Raw genomic sequence first — 18,936 nt, 5'->3', positions numbered from 1 at the left:
ACACCAACAGAGCAGATCAGCTTATCTCTAGGAGTTTATCAGTCCTTCTGCAATACTTCTTAAAGCACAGTCTGTTCACTATACACACATGGCAGGACCTTAGCCTGTTTTATTGTAAAGAACACTCTCATTCAATGTAGTAAGAAAATCTGTGAAACAAAACTAAAAACCTGTTGTGTAAGCGAAATACCTCAAATGTCTGCTGTAACACCCTGAGTATTGTGTTCATTGTTTCAAAGGGTGGAATGAGAAGGCTTACCAGTTGAACCGACTCTGAGAGAGATGGAAATGAGGAGAAAGGGCAGAACAAATTCCCGTGCTGCGATGCACATTGAAGAGGGAGTGCACTAAGGAGGTGGGCAGCGCAGGTGGGTCTCTTACCTGGGCAGTAAGCTGGATTGGCTGGGAGAGGGTTAGCTGGGGAGGAGCCTGGGGAGGGTTATTTTGTTGCTCACTGGCGTTCGCTGTTTGCTGCTGCTGTTGTTGACTTGACGCTGCAGCAGCATGAGCAGCCACAGCAGCGTTTGACTGTTGCACTGCAGCTGCAAGAAGCTGAGCTTGAGCCTGCTGCAATAACAGCTGCTGCTGCGTAGGCATCAGAGCAGTGAGCTGCAAGAGGAACAAGAAAGGAGAGGAAGAAACGGTGCATCAGAGCAGTGAGCTGCAAGTGAAGCGAAGCAGGCAGTGAACAAGGCACTACAGTACAAGGAATGAGAAGAGAAGAGCACAAGAACGTCATGAATCAATAAAGTTACAGGACAGCAAGGCCATGAGAGATGACAGCAAAACTGAAACGAAATAAACAAGAAAAAACAAATACCAAACTGAAATCTAATGAAAGGTGAGAGAAATGATGAAGAGCTGACGAGTGGAAGAAGTGATCAAACATTAAGCAACTTGGAGCAATCAGTCGTAAAATAATATATCAAAGTCCAGCACCAATTATTGCCTTCTTCATGGAAGAATTTAACCAAATTTGTCACTGAACTGTAAGTGAAATCTGCGATCATGTGCCACATTCATCACTTACCACCAGACTGGAATATAAAGGACTGACTCAAATATATATAAAAGAAAAAGTGACAGCCCTGACAAAAACATCACATTGGTAAGCAGTAGAAGGCACAAGGAAAGACAAGAGATATAATCAGATGATTGAAAGGAGACCAAAATGGTGAAGCTAATACTAGACAGTGAAAGAAGGTAGTAAAGCCAAATAGGTCAAAAGATGATCATAGAATAACATCAATGAGGTCACGGCAGATGAGAGGGGCGCTGAGGGTAAAAATCTGTGGAGTCAGGAGAGATTTGCCAGAGCAGAGGTCAACATCAGTGCACTCAACAGAAAACAGAGAGGGTAATGTCAACGAGGTCAAGGGAAATGAGAAGTGGCAGAAACAAACAGCACTGGGATCAGGTAGAGGTAACGTTAGGGGAGTCATAAGAAACCAGGAGAACTGAGGTTAATGTTTGTGGGGTCTAAAGAAATGAAATGGGCAGAAACAAACATTATTGGAGCAAAGCGAGAAGACAGTGGGCAGACGGTAACATCAGTAGAAAACAAAGATGTCAGAGGGAAATGTCACTGGCGCCAGAAGAAGCTGAAGAAGGCTGAGTTAACATTACGAGGGACAGCAGTTGGCGGACACTAAATTAAATAGGATCTGTAGAGACTTCAGAGTCACATTAGTAAATTTAGCAACTACAAAGAGACGGGGGGTTGGAGTTGAATGGGATCAGAGAGTGGCTTCATTTTGTTTTTTATAAATTTTCTGTTGGTCTGCAGTATCTCTGTGTTGATTCTGCAGGCCTACAGTGGCTGCAGGTTTTCATTTCAACCAGTGTCTTAACCAGAAGTCAATTCTTGTAGTTTAATCATATGATTAATTACTGTTCTCTTTCTGCTATGTCACAAATTTCGAATATTGCAGATTTTCCTTTTCTTTGTAAATCATTAAGCAGTTCTGTAGACCCAAGCAGATTAGCACTTCTCATTCCTTATTATTTTCTCCCGTATATCCTTCTGAAAATTTCATTGAAATTGATTATACTTATCCATCCATCCATCCATTTTCCAACCCGCTGAATCCGAACACAGGGTCACGGGGGTCTGCTGGAGCCAATCCCAGCCAACACAGGGCACAAGGCAGTGAACCAATCCTGGGCAGGGTGTCAACCCACCGCAGGACACACACAAACACACCCACACACCAAGCACACACTAGGGCCAATTTAGAATCGCCAATCCACCTAACCTGCATGTCTTTGGACTGTGGGAGGAAACCGGAGCGCCTGGAGGAAACCCACGCAGACACGGGGAGAACATGCAAAGTCCACGCAGGGAGGACCCAGGAAGCGAACCCGGGTCTCCTAACTGCGAGGCAGCAGCGCTACCACTGCGCCACCGTGCCGCCCGATTATACTTATGTAAATACATATATGTCCGAGGGAAAGAAAGTTAGCTGGTTATTTTTTGAGTCCCATTGATATTTGCAACTCCTAGCAGAAAAGAGAAAAGAATTCAAGAATGAATACAGCTATTCAAGATTAAAAGAAGCATTAATATTCTATTTGGAATTAAAACATGCAGTTTATGAGGTTTTCCAGGATCAAGATTTGGGACCACCAGAGCAGAAAGAAGAACAGGCAGAATATACAGTCAACTCCAGAAATATCGGCACCCCTCAGAAAAGTGAGCAAAAAGATTCATATAATATAGATATAATTATTCAAATTTTCCTCAAATGTCTGGAAAATTTGCCAACTATTCATTTAATAAAAATAATTTGTGCAAAATTGTTGATTTATCTTCGGAATAGTTTATTCTGTCAAAAACATATATGGCAAAATTATTGACACCCTTGAAGTACACTATAAATAAAAGCAAAGGAATTTGTGCCTTTGGCGAAAAATGCTTTTCATATTGCTTTCCGTGTCTAGAAACTTTACTGTTGTCTATGATCTTTTTCGTTTTATTGGGGTATAAATATGAGGCACCACACAGGTAAAATCCTTTTGTCATTCACCAATATGGGTAAAATCAAAAAACAATTCTCAATTCAAATGCGAAAAAAAAAGCTTTTGAGCGGTAGAGATTGAGGAATGGCTACAAAAAACAGGTACTCAGTGGAAATTACAAGGAAGCACAATCAGCGCCTAGTAATGAACTTTTAAAAGCATGAGACTGTTGAAAATTTGCTAGGAAGGGTTCACATCGGTGTATTACCTCCACATACATTGAGGATGCTTAGAGAGGCAAAGAGGAGCCCAAAAATGAAAGTTTCAGAACTGCAAAGTTTAGTTGGAATCTTGAATTCTCAATGTTCCAAAATCAGCAGTGAGACACCACCTCCATGACCAGAAGCTTTTTGGATGAGTTCCATGAAACAAATCCTTCATGAAACCAAGACACAAATCCCAGCATCTGAACTTGGCCAAGCAACACTGGAGTTACAACTGCAATCAAGTGTTGTGCTCATATTACTCCTGAAAGTGTTCAACGACATCTCTCTTATTACTGACTCAGGTGGCGCTGCAGTCCTTGTCCTCCTCGACCTGTCTGCTGCCTTTGACACTACTGACCATGAGATATTGCTGTTGCGGCTTGAACATCTTGTTGGGCTTAAAGGGGCTGCTCTTAACTGGTTCAGGTCATATCTAATTGGTAGACACTTTCAGTGACTTTAAATTCCTCTTTTTCGTCTACTGCTCCTCTTAAATGTGGTGTTCCTCAGGGATCCATTTTGGATCCTATTTTATTCTCTATGTACCTTCACCCTATTGGAGCGATTTTTAGGAAATTTAACATTTCTTTTCACTGCTATGCTGATGATACTCAGGTTTATATTCCTGTCTGCAACTCTGCAATGAATCAACTCCACAACTGTCTATTTGAACTAAAATCCTGGATGGCTAATAATTTAATAATCTAAATCAAAATAAACAGAGGTGCTTATAGTGGGTCCATCAGCTAAAGCCCAAATTGGTCTTGGATTTCTTGGCTCTTTCTCTGTCTTTTCCAAACCTCAAGTCCGCAATCTTGGTGTTACCTTTGATAGTAACTTCTCTTTTGAGAAATAAATTAATTCTGTAGTCAAGAGTTTCTTTTTCCAACTTCGTCTATTAGGTAAGATAAAGCCTTTTTTATCTTCTAGGGATCTTGAGATAGCTACTCATGTGTTTATTTTTTCTCGCCTCGATTACTGCAACTCGCTGTATTCTGGGATTAACAAATTCCTGATACGCAGATTACAGTTGGTCCAGAATGCTGCCACTTGCTTTCTGGTTGGGGCAAGAAAGTCTGATTCTGTTTCTCCAATATTAGCTTCTTTACAGTGGCTGCCTTTACACTGTCAGTTTTCGAATTGATTTTAAAATCTTGTTGTTAGTTTTTAAATCTTTACATGGGCTTGCTCCTGCCTATTTATTTGAATTGTGTGCTTTACACCAGCCATCTAGAGTGCTTAGATCTTCTGGTTAGTTGTCTCTGGTTGTCTCTCATACCAAGTGTAAAACTAAGGGGGACAGGGCATGTGCAGCTGCTGCTCCTCGCCTGTGGAACTCTTTACCTCATCACATAAAGGAGTCGTCTACAATTGAACTGTTTAAACAAGATTAAAGACTCATTTCTATTCACTTGCATTCCGTGACCTTCAGTAATACTGATGGTTTTCTCTTTGTGATTATATAACATTACTTCTATTTTTATGTATTTTATTTTATGTTCATATATTTTATTTCTATTTATCCATCCATCCATTTTCCAACCCACTGAATCCAAACACAGGGTCACCAGGGTCTGCTGGAGCCAATCCCAGCCAACACAGGGCACAAGGCAGGAACCAATCCCGGGCAGGGTGCCAACTCACCGCAGTATTTCTATTTATGTTTTATGTTAATTGTTTTGTTTTACTTTTACTCTATTATTGTAAAGAACTTTGGCCACGGCATTACTATGTTGTTTTAAATGTGCTATATAAATAAATTGACATTGACATATTAGATGAAAAGTCATGTTTGGCATACAAAGAACAGCAACTCACGTCCATGGTAAAATCTGGTGGTGGCTCTTAGATGCTTTAGGGCTGTTTTGCCATTTCATTGAATACTAGAACATTTTAGCTGAAAACCTTACTGCCTCTGCCATAAGGCTAAAACTGGGCCTTGGTTGGGTCTTCCAAAAAGACAGGGACCTGAAGAACAAATCCAAATAGATAAGGAAATGGTAGCAGCAACACAAAGTCAAGGTCTTACAATATAGTCCTTTCAGCCTCCAGACTTGAACTCAATTGAAAACCTGTGGTCTCAGCTGAAGAGAGCAGTTCACACGAGGTTACCCAAGAATCTCAATGAGTTGGAAATATTCTGCATAGAAGAGTGGACCAAGAGCCTCCACAAGTGTTCTCCAGCCTTGCTAAGCACTACAGAAAGAGGATGAGTGCTGTCATTCTCTACAGGGGAGGCTCCACTAAATGCTGAAATTTGGGGTACCAAGATTTTTGTAATCTGTGTTTAAATGAAAAGTTGTGTTACTGAAGGAAAACTTTATTCCAAAAATCTGTGTGACAATAAAGGTACAAGGCTTACTCTTGTACAAGTGCACGTTGTCCTTTTATATATTATTTTTAACTCATGAAGGATGCCAATAATTTTGGAGTTGACTATAATGTCAGTTTACTCAGAAGTGGTTGGAACTAGCAGAGGATAACATCAAGAAGTAATGGGTTTTGTAACTAGGGGACAAACATCAGAATGGTCAGCAGAGATGTTTGGGGCAGAGGGTAACACTAGGGAACAATAGCAGACAAACAGGTTTACAGAAAAATGAGAGACAAAGAGATACATAACATGGAAAAGGGGGATCCAAAGGAACATGGTGAAAAGTGAAAAATGTCAGTGAACGGGCACAGCAAACAGTAATAAGCCATAATATATTAACAAGTGGAAATGAGCAGCAATTAGGCAAGCAGGCATTTAATCATTCAAAATGAAACAACTGAGATTGGCGCTGCAGCTGTTTCAACATGTGCCTTCTTCAGAATCAATCTGAAGCACGGTCTCCAGTGAAAGAGTTTCTGATATATGTTCCTGAGAAGTGTGGCAGCCCTTACCCCAGCAAGCTGGCTGCCGGCTAGCATGAGCTGTGTCTGGGGAAGATGTGTTTGCGAGGTGGGAGGCTGGGTGGAAACAGGCGGAGGCGCCTGGCACATTTCACTGGAGTCTTCAGCTTTTACCTGAAACACATAAGCAAGCGGTAATACTTTAGGAAGAAAGACGTTAAGACGAAACAGAGACAATTACTTTCAAAAACAGCAAGCCTCAAATGTGATCTTTCTTATATGTTACAAGATGATGCATAGTTATTTTGCTGAGAAGCACATTAAAAAGCTGTGGACAGCCATGGAGGGTGAAGAATGCAGGGAGAGTATCACTGACCAAAGTATAAAATACTCAGCAATGAGTAACAATACACCCTGAAGGAAAAATGCCAGTTTATGCTGATGTCTTCATACAGATATACCCTCTATAGTTTCTTACAGTTAATAAAAAACACAAAAATTATTTACATTTGCAGGAATTATGAACACTTGTTTGTGATCAATTAATAATCTAACTTGCAGTCTCCATGACCTAGCAATTTAAACTTGAAGCTTAATTCGGTATATCACCTTCAAGAGCTGCATCTTTACATCACTTTTCAAGCATTTTGTCTGCGAGATTCTGTTTTCAGTTTTGACTCGCTGAGAAGGTGTTCACTATGGGTGTTCCACCACCTCCAGGTTTTCCTTCACAAATTCTTCCTGTAACTTTGTTATGCCATGCAATTCAAATGAACGGGGTTCCTCTGTTTTGTTATTTACTGTTATTTATCAGTAATCGTGTCCATACTGACCCAAAGCAGACCTAAACAAACAGCCATGCTTAGGGACTGCACATTGACAAACTTGCTAACAATTCATTTAATATATTGCTGCATTTCCTGAAGACAATCTGTTGTTACAAGTTAAGCAGATGCAAGGCAGAAAGTATCCCAACCACACTTACTGATTCCAGGACATTTTAAAGAGGCAAAATGGCTTACCATACACATTTTTGGAATGTGATTAGGGGCACTAAAGTACCTAAGAAAAGGCCAGTAAGACATGGAGAGTAGGTGCTTACTCCACAAACTGCGACTAGGCCATGTCTCAAGATGTAATCAAGTCAGACAGTTTTTAAAATCAATCATTATTATAGTTTTGCAAGGTTTTCAAATAACAAACCAGTGACTGATAAACAGTAAGCATTATTGTACCAGAAAAGCAAATATGGTTGGGGATGTTTCAAGAATGCCATCTATACAGAAGAAACACTACCTGACATAAAAGAGGCCAAGATTTATTTACAGGTGGAGAAAAATGCCAAGCATATAATGAAGTTTCACAGAGACAGTCATAGCTTGGCACTGTGACCCTGGTCATATCACTTAATCCTCTATTACAAAGACACCAGCAGACTGTTTGGAAGTCTACAATTCCTTAATTCCACTTTCTTTAGTTGTGGACTTTTTATTTCATATTGTCTACTACAACTTCAATCCAGATCACTCCTGGATTTATTTACTTCCATCTACATCAAACCCTTTCACTTCAGCCTTCACCTCTCCTTCCTCCACCTGTCGTCTTCAAACCAACTCTGCCTTTCACTGCTCACTTCTCACATCCACACGCGTTTTCTTTCTTTCTTCAAACTCTGCAAACATTCTTTCCCTTCCTCAAAGAAACATCACATACTTCTCCATTGCTTCCATCTCAATTTCAATGTCCAGCTTCATTAGCTACATCTCACTATTATTTCATGAAATCCTCACTGTTTGCCATAAATGCTCCTTGAATTGATAGAGAAACCACTAAAGATCTCAAAACAGAACTGGTCTACCACTTGCAAAATATTTTATATAAAAATATGTAATTATTTGTAAAATGGCTCTTATGATGGTGCTTATTTGATAAAGTAACTTTCAAAAAGAAACCTAACTGAAAGGATGACCTTGCATGGATGTTTGCGCCACAATGTATGAATACTGCTCTACCAAATGTGTTTTCTGGGTTTGCATCGACTTCATACTACAAATTTTAACTAAGACTCTATAACCACATATATGAAAAGAGAAGCAGAAGCACCAATTTGTAGCACAGGAAGTACAACTACAGGGTTACTTGCAAAGTACAGAATAGATATTCTGTATTCATGTTCTAGTACAGCAAAAAAAAACAAAAAACATCAGAGTAACTTCACTCATTGTCAACCATTTCCCACAAAAAAAGGGGGACTAGGCCTTCCTAAATAAATCATTTAAACACATACTTTGACATGATGTTTGCGTTACTGCTACTTATCTTCACTTTTGTTTAGCACATTATTTTATGAGGTATTACTAACAAACACTGTCATGCTTTTAATGACTGACATTTCGTGTCCTATTACCTTTTGGTTAATGACGGGCAAATTTAGTGAAACTGAACTTATAATGGGGCGGCACGGTGGCACAGTGGTAGCGCTGCTGCCTCACAGTAAGGAGACCTGAGTTCACTTTCCGGGTCCTCCCTGCGTGGAGTTTGCATGTTCTCACTGTGTCTGCGTGGGTTTCCTCCCACAGTACAAAGACATGCAGGTGAGGTCGATTGGCGATTCTAAATTGGCCTTGGTGTGGGTGGGTGTGTGTCCTGCGGTGGGTTGGCGCCCTGCCCAGGATTGGTTCCCTGCCTTGCGCCCTGTGTTGGCTGGGATTGTGTAAGAAAGGACAGAGCCGACTATACTTCCTTAAAAGGCTGGCTTCCTTCAACATCTGCAATAAGATGCTGCAGATGTTCTATCAGACAGTTGTGGCGAGCGACCTCTTCTACGTAGTGGTGTGCTGGGGAGGCAACATTAAGAGGAAAGACGCCTCACGTCTGGACAAACTGGTGAAGAAGGCAAGCTCTATTGTTGGCATGGAGCTGGACAGTTTAACATCTGTGGCAGAGCGAAGGGCGCTCAGCAGGCTCCTATCAATTATGGAGAATCCACTGCATCCACTTAATAGTATCATCTCCAGACAGAAGAGCAGCTTCAGCGACAGACTGCTGTCACCGTCCTGCTCCACTGACAGATTGAGGAGATCGTTCCTCCACCAAACTATGCGACTCTTTAATTCCATCTTTGGGGGTAAACGTTAACATTTAACATTATACAAAGTTATTGTCTGTTTTTCACCTGCATTATTATCATTCTATAATTTAATATTATTTATTGTATCAGTATGCTGCTGCTGGAGAATGTGAATTTCCCATTGGGATTAATAAAGTATCTATCTATCTATCTATCTATCTATCTATCTATCTATCTATCTATCTATCTATCTATCTATCTATCTATCTATCTAGCAGACCCCCATGACCCTGTGTTCGGATTCAGCGGGTTGGAAAATGGATGGATGGATGAACTTATAATGGAAGGACATCCATGAGTGCTGCCTGGGTAGCACATGAGCTCATCCAGGCAGAGGTTTATTTTTTTTTCTAATGTTTTTCTTTATGTCAAGTGAATATTTAAAGCGTCTGCAAGATTCAAATAAAAAGGTCCCTATAGCTGTGTGTATAACCTGAAGAGACTCTTCATGATGCGGGTGGCCAAAATCCAAAATTGGGACACAAAGTAAGAACTACATTAACTGTTTCACTAGTGAAGTAATTGGCTATAAGGATTCGTTTTTGTCCAGTGGTCCCCATGTACTCCTGTCTACAGTTTATGATGTCCATTAAAGTACTGCACGTCACAAAGAGGTGAGGAGAGTTTTACGAATTTTTACAGCAAAAAAGGCATGAGCCTAAGTTAAATATTGGGAGGAAGAATTTAAAAACATCAACAGGATTCCTCTACTCTTAATACCAAATTCAGTGACCACCAATGTTCCCTCTAAGCTGAGCGCGTGAGCGATCGCTCACATGAATTCAGAGCGTCGCTCATACTTCCCGCACGATCGCTCATTGCAACGGCGTCGCTCGTACTTATCGCACGATCGCTCACTCCGACCGTCGGAGTTGGTGCTCATAAATTTTTGGCTTAAACAAAATGTCACTCATAAACAATGTTTTTTGCTCACTATATGCTACTCCTTAGAGGGAACATTGGTGACCACAACCAAATTACATTAAAAAAACAATAAATGTTTGTTGGCACACAAGTGCATCAAAGGATCCCCTTCCAGGCTTTTCGGACGTATGTGATAGCACTCTGGGAGGAGAACGGGTGCTGTTGCTAACAGAATCATCTAACAGACACCCAAAGAGGAGGAATGACCCCATCTGTTCTGGTCGGAGCCTAATAAAAACTGGACATCCGCAGAAGGAGGCATCTCATTTGGACCTGAGTTTGCTGCAGGACGAAGCCCCTTCAAGACGGACGGGCCACTTCTACTGAGCTTTATTGAACTAAGAAGCCAACCCAAGGTTAACAAGGCAATGACTGCCTGTATTTTGTGTTTATTTTTGGTGTTTGCCAGCATTGGACTAAACAGAGTGACCTTGTTGGCACCCCAATTATTGTTTGGACTCTTCCAGTGTCTTCCCTCATCCACACTGTATATTGCACGTTGAGATATATCAGTCTCCCTTATCTCACCTCTGCCATCTTATTGACACCTTTGTCTGGGAGTACAATGGGTATGTTTTATTATATGGTTCGATCTGGGTCAAAAGCTACCTCATCAGACGTGCCGAATGTGTACACTATATACTGGTTTACACCTGCCCTGTGTAATATACATAGCTATGCAACCACAGAGGTTTTTATGCACTGCACATTATGGCCTGGGTTGCATATGTGAAACCTTTGTGGTGACAATAAACCTTGTGCCAGAAGGTTTATATTTTGGACAATGGAGACCATAGACTGTATTTTTAAAAACAATTCTTATGTGTACATTTTAAATGAGTAGCTAATTTAGATAAGGGAAAACAAACCATTTTGGAGCCAGCTTTTTACAAAAAGAATTTACTCTAAGGGCTGGCAGCACACTCAAACCAAACAAGATGTTGCAGCCACCCCAACCCAGCAGAAACTTTAGACATTGAAAACAACATTTCTGTGGATTGCTTCAGCTATGATTAAATAGTCAAGTACATTGAAGACAGCATATTATAAATCTCAAAGTCTTTACAATAGGCTACTTAAATACTGTATGTGATTTCATATCTAAATCCCATCTCAAAATGTACAGTGAATGAAATCAAACAAGCACTGGGATTCTACAGGGCTAATCCGAGATGAATTAAATGCTGTGGCATCCGAGAAGTGACACTTGATATGCATTTATGCTCTCTCTCTTTGATCCAGCTTAAAATTTATAGTGTAAAATGCGACTAATAATTTGCTTATTTCTGAGGCAGCATGCTGGCATATGGAGTGGCATTGCTGTCCCACATTACTTGCGTCTCATTTTTGCTTTTAAACAAGGTAATCTCTCTGTGGAGTTTGCATGTTCTAGCCTATCTATTTAGGCTTTCATACTCGGTGCAAGCGTAAAGGAACATGCAAGTGTATCACATCCCATGCAGATTTAGATTTTGTCTGGGAAAGGATTTAGTTCCTCGTGACACTGTAGTGGGTATAGTGTACTCATGAATGCATTACCTTATGTCTATTTTCTGACGTTCACTCAGAACATGGACTGGATGCTAATTTTTATTCAACAGTTTAGTCTTGTATACTGGCCTTCAAGAATAGCTTCAATGTTTATACAGATAAAAATATACGTATTTATGCTGTATAAAAATATAATCACATCTTTTTCCAAACCTCATCAGTCCTACCACACTGCTTTAGCCATTCCAATAAAGAAGCTCTATCATAGTACACTCATTTTTAGGTAGTGATCTTTAAATAAGGAAGTGTGGGTCACATGTTGTACATGTTTAATGATAAAAGTGTAGATAGGAGACAACGATATAAAGGATGTTGATATTCAAATGTGTATGTCTGGCCGCGAAAGTGTGTTGTGTGGGTTTAATTGAGAAATATGCCACAGGGGGCAGTCACGCTTCTTTTTATTATAGAAAATAAGAACAAAACGTCTGACTTTCTCTTTTTTACTTCTAGCAGAATACAAGGAGGCTCACTGCTGACAGTAAAGCATTTTCTTGCGGGTCTGTGTCACTTATTCATCCATCCATTATCCAACCCGCTATATCCTAACTACAGGGTCACGGGGGTCTGCTGGGGCCAATCCCAGCTAACACAGGGCACAAGGCAGAATACAAACCCTGGGCAGGGCACACCCACACCCACACACCAAGCACACACTAGGGATAATTTAGGATCTAACCTGCATGTCTTTGGACTGTGGGTGGAAACCCACGCAGACATGGGGAGAACGTGCAAACTCCACGCAGGGAGGACCCGAGTAGCGAACCCGGGTCTCCTAACTGTGAGGCAGGAGTGCTACCCGCTGCGCCACCATGCCGCCCTGTGTCACTTATTTTGAAACCAAAATACACACCATTAAAACACACATCATACTCCTGCTATGAAACCTACAGCAGGCTTTAATTCTCTATTAAGCTTCATTTTGTCACTTTAACGTGGCTATAAATTTACAGTACTGTGAGCCTTACGTGATTTATACTGCTTAAAATGCATTATTTCACTAACAGCCTGGACATTTCTGCACTAAATATTCATTTGTGATTTGATGAGAAAATGCAATGATGTTGAACACCAGCTGCCTAATAGTTGGATAGCTCAGAATTCCAGCTGTCCTACTGTTTGGTTGGCAGAGTCTCCTTGACAACTAATTCCATATCTTCTTAAATTTGTCTTGCATTTAGAAAAATGACACATATGCCAAAGTGTTACTACCTATCAAGTGACAAGCAAAGACCTTAGTAAATATTTTTAAGGTTGAAAGTAATCTGTACCATACGCAAGTCCAGTAGTCCTGTGTGGTAGGTAGAAGAGCTCTTCTTATAGTCCAGCCTTGGAAAAGTCTTTGGGCACTCTGTTGATATCATAGCTATTGATGGAGGAAGGAAGACAAGAATCGTTCTTTTCAGCCTGGCAACCGGCTTGCTTGTGCTGGACTTTGGAATGAAGAATCTGACTCTGTAAGGGAAACCAGATGATTTGCATACGATCGTGCTGTATGCAAATCAGAGTGACATCGCTGGTGTGGCCAGGCCCCGAGGCTACCAATGACTCCTCATCATGCCGAGGCAGCACAGTAAAGGGTGGGTGTGGTGTACGGTATTGGTGTCGACTTTCCTTCTCAGGTGGGATTGCCAGAAAGCTGTCAGTGTAATCTTTTCTTTGCTAATAGCATATATGTTAGGCACTTAAACCACAATAAATTTTCTTAATTTTTAAATCAATGATCAAGAAAAGAAAAACATAACCTTGTGCTATTAGAAACCTTTCTCACTAAATATGGAGTGGATTGCCTTCCTCTTCTTACAAAGTTCCTACCTGCACACAGGAGAGGTGCTCTCATCAACTTATCTAACAATCACTTATTTGGATTCTATCCACAGAATGGTTCTTGGAAATACAAAGGCATGAACACTTGTCACTGTTGCCTGGGGACAGAAAGCAGTAATGGCTCTAGAGTCACTCCCAATGGGACCACCCTTTGTAACAAGAACCATCCACGACCCAGAAAACCTATACTCCACTAATATAACCCGTAAGAATGAATCTTTTCCTCTTTCTGAATGTAATGGTTGAAAATGATCTTGTTGTTAACAGAATGATCATATATGTAGTTCATACTGTGCAAGGGTTTCCAAAGCCCTCCTCAATAATTTTATATTCTACTGCCCTACTCTGATCAAATGCGGATCTCCCTGGTGCTGCTTTCTTGACATGCTACAGTATTAACTTCTGCGGTCTCTCCATAAAAATAGGCACTGTATCTCTTTTCTGATGTCTCTATGTGACACTCCTTTAGAGCTTACATTTAAATCTCGATGAAGAATACAATCATTTAACAAAGACAAGGATAACCTTATATTAATTCTGTTATACTTCATTGATCTCCATCTGTTTAATCGGTCTTTCCATTAGGGCAGTGCACTGTAAACAAAAAGAACATTCCTTTTGTAGCAAAATGTGATTCACTCTGTAAATTATATTTTGACAGTGTTAATTCTTAACATAGTGCCTTTAAGTTTGTACTGTATATAAAAATGCCTTAAAATTTATAAACTCACAATATGGTGAATTAAATCACAATAACAAATGCAGCATCAAAGGTGAATTATTATTAAATTGATGCCAGTTAGAAGTATGCGTCAAATATAAAAGAGGCCAGGCGATTAGAATTCCGATACGTGAGAGTTCAAAGCAATATGTGGCAACTATCAAGAGTTCCAGAGAGGACTAGTCTGTCTCTGAACTGCAGGTACGTCAATCACAAAAAATGTTCAATTATTTCAAATATCAAGGTGATCAGTGTCAAAAATGTGGCTGCATATGCCAAAGGAGTGCAAACTACATTGGCAAAAAGAAACAGTGGGCACAAGTCGAAGCTTACTTGACAGCACTAGATAGACACTTCACTGTGTAGTTGCTGCTTCAGTCTCAACAAGAAATCTGGAAACTGCTTATATTCAAAAATCATCAATAAAAGAAACACAACCTGGAAGAGGAGCACAAAACTTGGACCCTTAATTGCATGACCCGATGAGCCGTATTTCACGGTGCTTCCTACATCCGGATAGGTTTGAACTTGGAGAATAACAAAGGACGTCTTCAACAAACAATGTCTATAGCCAAAGGTTAAAACACAATGGTACTGTAGATATTTAAGAGTATGGGAAGCCATCTCGTAGAAGTAAATAGGTCCAATGATGACTTCCTTCATCCCTCAAAGAACTGAAGGCTTCTCTTTTTGAAGAATGATACAAAATCTCATTACTCATGGTTTATAACTTGTATAATAACAGCATTTCAAGAAAGATTGAAACTGTTTTGAGGGAAAAGGGTGATCCAAATCTTTATTATGCTCTTCATGTAATTCCACACTAGTAGCACTCCTAGATTAAGTGACGTAGAATCTTTTAGTTTATAATCTGAAATCTTAACCTCTAGGCCATACTATTCTTTGTAAAATAAAAAATAAATAAAATACGGATTGATTCAGAACAGAATGGATGGATGAAAATTGCACAACCTCTTGAAACACACTCTGTGCAATATTGTTTCAGAGGTACGATACTTCTTCTCAATATACACTGTTGGCTTCATTTATGAAAATGTACTTGAACAAGACCTTGAATCTGATTATATGAAAAGATGAAAGGCAATTGTTAAATTGTGTATGCCAGTGAATTTTAAAATACAATATGTTACGGAATAATAACATATATCTTCCCAAGAGGCAGAGATGTAACATAAAAAAGGTACCGTATACCACCAGGACAGACATTTTCATGTGATTAGTTCCCCATGAATGGCAATAGAGAGAAAAGGAAAATAAACTGTTGGAGGCAGAATGGGTAGGAAATAAATTTTATTTGGTGGCATTAACAGCATGATTTCAAGAAGAATTAAAAAAGTGTGAGTGACAAAGAAAAACAATACTGTTACTATTTCCATGGGCTTTTTAAAAAGAGTTTCATCTGGTCTCAGACAGATATGAGGAAACAGTGTGAGTGCAGGTTGCAGCTTGGAATGAATGCATGCATTAAACAAAATGAAAGCCCACTGCTGTTATACAGCAATCTGCTAAACGCTATTTTATATAGTTCTCTCGCATGCGGGTAGACAATGGCTTATATTTTGATCAACATAAGAGGAGATTTGTATAAGCATGCCCCTGGCAAAAGGAAAAAATGTGCAGGATATACAAAATGTCAGCTGCTGATCATTCGTAATGTGTGCCACAACCACTGAAACACGGTTTACGTCATTGTTTTTTAATGTTGAATTAACTTTCACCTATTGTGATCTTTAACATAATGGAGCTTTAATGGAGTGACTGACATATTATTAACTTATATGCTCTCTCCATAAAAATATGCAGTGTTAAATGCTACTTAAAATAATAATGTTTCATGTAAAACTGCAAGTTATGGTTCTTTATGAGTACTGGAAAAGGAAAAAGGGGTTTTGTTTTAAATTTTGCCCACATATATTGTAGATATTTACAGGGAATGTGTTGTGATGCAGTTACAATTCTAAATTCAAAGTGAAAAAAGGACTTACACATTGTAGGCATTCTTGAAAATAGTTTGATGACTTTCTCACTAAACAAACCTTCTATGATGAATGAAAACTTTGGACGGCGTTTTCCCTCGCCCGGATGCGGGTCACTGGGGCCCCCCTCTGGAGCCAGGCCTGGAGATGGGGCTCGATGGCGAACGCCTGGTGGCCGGGCTTGCACCCATGGGGCTCAGCCGGGCACAGCCCGAAGAGGCAACGTGGGTCCCCCTTCCCATGGGCTCACCACCTATGAGAGGGGCCAAGGAAGTCGGGTGCAGTGTGAGTTGGGTGGTGGCCGAAGACAGGGACCTTGGCGGTCCGATCCTCGGCTACAGAAGCTGGCTCTTGGGACGTGGAATGTCACATCTCTGAAGGGGAAGGAGCCTGAGCTAGTGCGCGAGGTTGAGAGGTTCCGGCTAGATATAGTCGGGCTCACCTCGACGCACAGCTTGGACTCTGGAACCAATCTCCTTGAGAGGGACTGGACTCTCTACCACTCTGGAAGTGACCCTGGTGAGAGGCGCCGAGCGGGTGTGGGTATACTTATTGCCCCCCGACTTGAAGCCTGTTCATTGGGGTTTACCCCGGTGGACGAGAGGGTAGCCTCCCTCCGCCTTCGGGCAGTTCGGAGTACCCACCCTTTTTAGAGTCCCTGGAGGGGGTGCTAGAGGGCACACCTTCTGGGGACTCCCTCGTACTGCTGGGAGACTTCAATGCTCACGTGGGCAATGACAGTGAGACCTGGAAGGGCGTGATTGGGAGGAATGGCCCCCCTGATCTGAACCCGAGCGGTGTTTTGTTATTGGACTTCTGTGCTCGTCACGGATTGTCCATAACGAACACCATGTTCAAGCATAGGGGTGTTCATATGTGCACTTGGCACCAGGACACCCTAGGCCTCAGTTCGGTGATCGACTTTGTGGTCGTGTCATCGGACTTGTGGCCACATGTCTTGGACACACGGGTGAAGAGAGGGGCGGAGCTGTCAACTAATCATCACCTGGTGGTGAGTTGGCTTCGATGGTGGGGGAAGATGCCAGTCAGGTCTGGTAGGCCCAAACGTGTTGTGAGGGTCTGCTGGGAACATCTGGCAGAGCCCCTTGTCAGAAGTAGCTTCAACTCCCACCTCCGGCAGAACTACGACCACATCCCGAGGGAGGTGGGGGACATTGAGTCCGAATGGGCCATGTTCCGTGCCTCTATTGTTGAGGCGGCTGACCAGAGCTGTGGCCATAAGGTGGTCGGTGCCTGTCATGGCGGCAATTCCCGAACCCATTGGTGGACACTGGCGGTGAGGGATGCCGTCAAGCTGAAGAAGGAGTCCTACCGGTCCCTTTTGTCCTGTGGGACTCTGGAGGCAGCTGATAGGTACCGGCAGGCCAAGCGGAATGTGGCTTTGGTGGTTGCTGAGGCAAAAACTCGGGCATGGGAGGAGTTCGGGGAGGCCATGGAGAACGACTTTCGGACGGCTTCGAGGAGATTCTGGTCCACCGTCTGGCGTCTCAGGAAGGGGAAGCAGTGCAGTGTCAACACTGTATATGGTGGGGATGGTGCACTGCTGACCTCGACTTGGGACATTGTGGGTCGATGGGGGGAGTACTTCGAAGACCTCCTCAATCCCACTAACATGCCTTCCAATGAGGAAGCAGAGCCTGGGGACTCAGAGGTGGGCTCCCCCATCTCTGGGACTGAGGTCACCGAGGTGGTCAAAAAACTCCTTGGTGGCAAGGCCCCGGGGGTGTATGAGAAATGCCTGGAGTTCCTCAAGGCTCTGGATGTTGTAGGGCTGTCTTGGTTGACACATCTCTGCAACATCGCATGGACATCAGGGACAGTGCCTCTGGATTGGCAGACTGGGGTGGTGGTCCCCCTCTTTAAGAAGGAGAACCGGAGGGTGTGTTCCAACTACAGAGGGATCACACTCCTCAGCCTCCCTGGAAAAGTCTATTCGGGGGTTCTGGAAAGGAGGGTCCGTCGGATAGTCGAGCCTCGGATTCAGGAGGAACAGTGTGGTTTTCGTCCTGGTCGCGGAACAGTGGACCAGCTCTACACCCTTAGCAGGGTCCTGGAGGGTGCATGGGAGTTTGCTCAACCAGTCTACATGTGTTTTGTGGACTTGGAAAAGGCGTTCGACCGTGTCCCTCGGGGAATCCTGTGGGGGGTGCTCCGGGAGTATGGAGTACCGGACCCCCTGAAAAGGGCGGTTCGGTCCCTGTACAATCGGTGCCAGAGCTTGGTCCGCATTGCCGGCAGTAAGTCGAACCCGTTTCCAGTGAGAGTTGGACTCCGCCAGGGCTGCCCTTTGTCACCGATTCTGTTCATAACTTTAATGGACAGAATTTCTAGGGGCAGCCAGGGCGTTGAGGGGGTCCGGTTTGGTGGACTCAGGACTGGGTCACTGCTTTTTGCAGATGATGTTGTCCTGTTTGCTTCATCAGGCCGTGATCTTCAGCTCTCTCTGGATCGGTTCGCAGCTGAGTGTGAAGCGGCTGGGATGGGAATCAGCACCTCCAAATCCGAGACCATGGTCCTCAGCCGTAAAAGGGTGGAGTGCCCTCTCAGGGTTGGTAGCGAGATCCTGCCCCACGTGGAGGAGTTCAAGTATCTTGGGGTCTTGTTCACGAGTGAGGGAAGAATGGAGCATGAGATCGACAGGCGGATCGGTGTGGCGTCCACAGTGATGCGGGCTCTGCATCGGTCTGTCATGGTGAAAAAGGAGCT

At 42.3% G+C, this 18,936-nt stretch overlaps 1 protein-coding gene across 9 annotated transcripts in view; it reads right to left on the bottom strand.

The window, feature by feature from the left end:
- The window catches only part of pou2f2a (POU class 2 homeobox 2a), a 173,811-nt gene that overhangs the window by 21,707 nt on the left and 133,168 nt on the right, over positions 1 to 18,936 (bottom strand). For 5 of the 9 annotated variants that reach the window (XM_051920889.1, XM_051920890.1, XM_051920896.1 and 2 more), the window contains exons 5-6: positions 6,111 to 6,233; positions 382 to 609 (exon numbers count right to left, since the gene is read on the bottom strand). The exons of 1 other annotated variant lie outside the window; for it this stretch is intronic. In XM_051920889.1, the coding sequence (XP_051776849.1) occupies positions 382 to 609; positions 6,111 to 6,233 (351 nt within the window). Of the gene's footprint in view, positions 1 to 381; positions 610 to 6,110; positions 6,234 to 12,935; positions 13,092 to 18,936 lie in introns of those variants that run through there. 3 more of the 9 variants (XM_051920892.1, XM_051920893.1, XM_051920891.1) reach the window with 2 other exon arrangements.

Source organism: Erpetoichthys calabaricus, chromosome 17 (assembly GCF_900747795.2).
Source record: "Erpetoichthys calabaricus chromosome 17, fErpCal1.3, whole genome shotgun sequence".
NCBI lineage: Eukaryota > Metazoa > Chordata > Cladistia > Polypteriformes > Polypteridae > Erpetoichthys > Erpetoichthys calabaricus.
The sequence above is the reverse complement of the archived record's forward strand: the minus strand, read 5'-3'. Positions and strand labels throughout refer to the sequence as shown.